At 38.3% G+C, this 5741-nt stretch overlaps 1 protein-coding gene across 1 annotated transcript; it reads left to right on the top strand.

Moving 5' to 3' along the window:
• The first annotated feature begins 3531 nt into the window (after positions 1-3531).
• LOC114825453 (ribosome-inactivating protein cucurmosin-like) lies at positions 3532-4437 on the top strand. The gene has a single exon (XM_029104179.1). The coding sequence runs from the start codon at positions 3532-3534 to the stop codon at positions 4435-4437; it is 906 nt and encodes a 301-aa protein (XP_028960012.1).
• Positions 4438-5741: the final 1304 nt, after the last annotated feature.

The following is a 5741-nucleotide window of genomic DNA, read 5'->3' as shown; positions in this document are numbered from 1 at the left end:
GTAGAGACTTTGCTTCACATTCTAAAACAAAACTCAAGTCCTAGTTCCAATCTTGGTCCTCCAATGATATTCATTTTCTCTGCAATCATTTCTTCAAGAAGACACACATCTTTCTGCAAGGTAATCACACTTTAAATTTGCAGGTGGCTGTAAATGTAGTTGATATTTGAGTTATAAACCCTCATGAATTAGAACCACCAACCAACTATGAGACAAACAAGGAAAAATATAAAGCTTAGAAATCAGAACTCATCACACAAGGCCCATAGATCGACCTGTAAAAAAATTGATCGCTATAATTCAAGGCTTTCCTTTTATATTTCGAACCACCAGGTCATAGATTGAGTTTCTTACTAGAAGAGTATTGTGACATGAAAAATAATAGTCAAAATCTAGAAGGAAAGACACAAAGAAACCTCATGTATTTGTCAAGCATATGAAGATCCATGTGGATGTCTTCCTCTGTGTGTGTGAGAGAGCGAGCGAGGAGAGAGGAGAGTTTTCCATGGGGCTTCCATTATAGTAATTAAGAACATTCAAAACATGCCACTCTAAAATTTTAGGAGAAAGGAGAGTTTGCCACAATAACCATCTAGGTTTGGAGCTCTTGAGGTGAGATCTTCCTAAGAATAAACATGACACTCTAAAATTTTAGGAAATTGTGAACGGTGCACGGCATTGTGAATAAGAAGAGTGTTTTGCTTTTCAAAAAATTATGATTGCGGCTTAAACTATATTGTACCATCCCTTGCATGCTTTCTTTCAATTAAGAACAATTAAGGGCTGGAATTCGTAACTTCAAGTGCCCTGATAACAAGTGTGGAACCCACATAAAGAAATTCCTTTTATACTATAAAATGGGAAAGGCTTAAACAATAACATAGCATGACTAACCACTTGTTGCCAGCTCTCTTGCGTCCCAATCGTTATGGCCTCTGGCTCTGAATGCACCTAAAAGAATTCAAAGGACACACCAAACATACCAAACATAATGACCATCCAAATTTTACCAAAAAAAAAAAACCAGGAATATAAGCATAATAATCACCACAAATACAACTAACCTGTCTTTTCTTTCTTGCACCATTTTTTATATTTGTCCCGACATTTTTGTTCTCTTGATTCTCTCATTCGGAGCCTTGAGAACCATAAGTCTTTTGAAAGATTGGCTCCATTACATTCTGGAGTTTGTTCATTTACTCATAATTATGCAGGAACACTAAACTCCCATTATGCAAACCCAATTTAGCAACCCAACAATTTTCTTTAGCAATTCAACAAGTTGGGACAATCAAAGACTTAAATTTTTTATTAGTCCCAGGACCAAAAATAAGCATAAAAATCAAAGAATTAAACTTGGCACTAATTTACTCAACAATCGTAATCAGATTTCTCATTCCCTAAATTCAACAACTCATCCACCCAGCTCTTCCGCTGCGGCACCACAGCTCCAACACTCCAAGAAATCCCTGCAACTCCGCGATTGTCAATTCTGCATAAACCAAACACAACCCATCATCAAAACCAACCCAAAAAACCCAATAAAACCAACAAATACTAAAACTTTAAACCAAAAACAAGAAACCTAAACGACATGCTACTCAGAGGACAATAGCGGAGCTAGGAATTTTTTACCGGGTGGGCTAGTTTAAAATTTTAAATCTTTTTAAATAAAGAAACTTGATACCCTATTTCTCATAGTATCAGCTAGCTTAAAAAAAAATCACAAGGTGAGCCAAAAACGTGTTAAAATTAAACAAATCCAAATTTGTACATGTGCAAGAAGCGATGAGAAAAATAATGTAAGAAAAAGAGATGGTTTGCAAACTGTATTATATAATTTTATATAGTTAAACCTAGAGAATTCGAATTAGCGACTAAATATTTGGTGGGCTACATTTGAAAATCAATCAAAATTACATGTAAATTTTATTTTTCACCACAAGCTACCTGGGCTACAGCCCAGGGCAGCCCTTAACTTGGCTCCGCCATTGCCGGATGAGCATCAGCACCAACAGCGTCGAGCTCGTCGGCGTTCTTGTTCAGAGGAAGGAGGAGAAAGCCGGCAATTTTCTCCTGTCTTTCTCGCGCCTTCCCCCCCCCCCCCCCCCAAAAAAAAATCTCGAGACAAAGCAATCTATTCATCTTTGTAGTTTAGGGTCGGAAAATCGTCGACATAAGCGAATTAGATGAGACCTGGTGGTTGATGGCGTCTAAAACTGTAAATAGGGTTTGAGATCTGAAATTTGGGCATTTATTATTAGGGTGTGATATCCACACACCATTTTTTACTTCTCACACACTCCTCTAATTCTCGGACGTCGGATCGAATGAATTGAAGAAGATCAACGAACAAAAATTAACAAAGGGTGTGTGAGAAGTAAAATGGGATGTGTGGATAGCATATCCCTATTATTATACTAGTTGATTTTAAAAATAAAAAAAATTAAATTACAAAGATAACAATTATAGTCCGTCATAAATTAAAAAAAGCGCTGTTGTTAAAACTTTTTGCAATCACAGGCTTTCCTCGTGGTAATATTTAGTTAAATTACAACGGGCCTTAAACGCGCGTTGTTATTTTAATCATTTCAATCACGGGTTTGTTTATGCCCGTTGTTATAATAATTATTTACCACGAGCTTCAAATGTCCGTGGTTAAATTTAACTTTTTATAACGGACTTTATACGTTCACGGTCAATTAGCCGTGATGGATGTAGTGTTGTGGCGTAGTGTTGGTACCTTCAATGGGGCACAGATCCAAACCTAAATACAAGACTCCATGAGATTGTGACACACGGTGATCCAATGGCATGTAAGCCATAAGCTAGGAAAGAAACTAATTGGTGCACTTGGCATGTATATGAGCTCAAGGTACAACCCTACACACTGCCACACAAGGAACTAAGGACAAAAGTTTTAAAATTTAAACTTCGCTTCAGTACGCTAATAAACACCAACAATAACAACATGCACAGTGAACCTGAGGCCAACCAAACCCCCCTCTCTGACACTGGCAACGGCCGCCATGGACTTTGGGCTGCATTGGAACACCCTTCGGATCCGAGTCCACAGATCAAGATATTCTCGACTCCATTGTCTTTGAAAATTCCTTCTACTCTTTGATGCTTGATTGATAGAATAACGAGAAATTTTTCATTGTGATAAGAATGTGAGTAGTACATCACTGTTTTTATATAAATGATGAAAAATTTTATTTTTTTAATTATTAACTTTTTAACACACATATTTTATCATTTATATAATAACAAATGATGGTGTACTTGTAATCATTCAAATGGAACAGTGGACGCGATATAGACTTGACTATATATTTCTCCGGTAGCCAACAATATTGAATACGCGGTCGGAGTGAACGAGTCAACTCGTTGGATAAGTATATATTTGGTAGACGACTTTGAAATATATATATAATACTTGTATTACTTTGACAAATCCTGGGTTAAACTGATTGAGAGAAAAACGATAGATTTAGCTACATTCATCTGCCTTGTTCATATTGATATAATATGGCACTATCCTTCTCCATTAAGAATGCGACCACCACGACATACAGAACTTTCATAGAAGCTCTGCGAGCCCAACTAACAGCCGGAGGATCCACATCACATGGGATACCGGTGCTGCGTCGGAGACAAGATGTGAAGGATGACCAGCGCTTTGTTCTTGTTAATCTCACCAACTACGACAGTTATACAATAACTGTCGCAATCGATGTGGTGAACGCTTACGTTGTGGGTTATTGTGCCGGTACTCGTTCCTACTTTCTTCGAGATCCTGCAACTCATCCGCCTCCACTCCATAGATTATTCCCCGGCACCACGCGGACTACACTGCCCTTCGCCGGGGACTACCTCGGGCTTGGCCGAGCTGCCCAGGAGGCACTACAACAGAATACAAACCGTAACCGAGCAGCAGGGTCACGTATCCATGAGAACATATCTATGCGTGAGCGGATCCCGCTGGGGCCCGGAGAACTAGATAACGCAATAAGCCAGTTGCGCTACGCAGAATCTGCATCCTCCCAAGCCGCCGCGTTTATTGTGATTATTCAAATAGTCTCTGAAGCCGCAAGGTTCCGGTACATTCAGGGACAAGTCCGCGACCGCATTCGTGACGGAACTTCCGCTGAGCCGGACCCTGCAATGCTCAGCCTCGAAAACAGTTGGTCTAATCTGTCCGAGCAGATCCAGATGGTACCGGCCAATCAATTACTCTTCATCAATAATGGGTCTGTTCAGATCCGAAAAGCCGACAATAGTATTGTCCTAGTAAAGAGTGTTGACTCAGACGCCGTTCGCGGTGTCGCGTTCCTGCTTTACTGCGGAGGCAACCCTCCTGCACCGAACAGTGAGAGTGCCCGGACGTCCAAGGTTACTGTTCAGAAGCCAACCCTCGCCAAGAAGAAGAAATAGACGGCCCACTGTATCCCATCTATAATTGAATGGATTTTTTTTGGGTGAAGATAACTGAATGGATTTTTCTTGCTTTTAAGTTGGTCAGCTTGCGGTGACAAAAACCTATTGTATCCCATCTATAATAATATACTACTACAGACAAAGATGTCTCATTTCGCTGCAATTTCAAGTAGGATTTTTTTTCTTGGATTGTATATGAAAATACCCTAAAAAAGGATCGATCCAAAATAATTGGTAAGTTTGGAACAAAAAAATAATCGATAAGTTGGTGGACAAAATATTCATCCGATTATTAAATATTTTGTTGATACCTTTAAAAAATGTTATAAAATCAATTCGAACAATTAACAATCAATTTTGTTTTTCTTAATTATCAGTGTTGGATCCATTTAAATTTGAAATTCAACAGCCCATAATACGTTAGTTAAGAAGAAGTTAGTGGACTGAACTCTTGGATCACTTTCGACCAAAAAAAAAAACTCTTGGATCACTCTCCACCTCGAGTGTGCAAGACAAAAAAAAAAAAAAAAAGGGGTATTATCACAAATGGTTTCTGAAATTTACCCTCGTCATCAAAATGATCACTGAACTTAAAAATCAATCAATATAGTCCCTAAAAATCGGTTCGCAAATCAATATGGTCATTCCATCACAATTTTGTTAAAAATTCCGTTTTAGTGTTAATGTGGCACATAATGGGCCCCACAAGATTTACTGATTTTTTTTTATCACAAATGGTCCATGAATTTGACTCATATCATCAAGATGGTCCCTGAAATTGACCTAAACCATCAAGATGGTCCCTAAAATTGAAAATCAATGAATGTAGTCCTTGAAAATAGGTTTCGCGAATCAATATTATCCTTTCGCCACAATTCTGTAAAAAAATTTGTTATATGCTGATGTGGGTTTAATAATTAATTAAAAAAGTTGTCTAAATATACCTTTTTACACAATGGAATTTTTTTTTTCTTATAGTAGGACCTACTCCGAAGAGTGATCCCTTCCATAAATTCTTAAATGCACAAGGCTTAACCAAGGCCTAAGATGGGGTTTCAAAATAGTTTTCAACCAACAATAGACGCACCTCAGTTATAACCTCATTATCTCAAGGCAAACCTCGTCGTTCTTTGAGTCACCAGACCACCAGGGAAGTCCCAAACAAACTCTCCAAGATTAAGGTTGTGAGGATGTTGGTTGCCTAAAGTTAATATTGATGTCCCAAAAGTTGTTGCCAGTCAGCCAAGCTATCACCAAAGGCAATCTCAATCCAGGTTCAATTCGATGAAAGGTATAGAAAT

This window comes from Malus domestica, chromosome 06 (assembly GCF_042453785.1).
Source record: "Malus domestica chromosome 06, GDT2T_hap1".
NCBI classification, from domain to species: Eukaryota; Viridiplantae; Streptophyta; class Magnoliopsida; order Rosales; family Rosaceae; genus Malus; species Malus domestica.
The sequence above is the reverse complement of the archived record's forward strand: the minus strand, read 5'-3'. Positions and strand labels throughout refer to the sequence as shown.

What these genes read in the sequence shown, in the direction of transcription:
- LOC114825453 (XM_029104179.1), top strand. Translation starts at nt 3,532, where the DNA reads ATGGCACTATCCTTCTCCATTAAGAATGCGACCACCACGACATACAGA.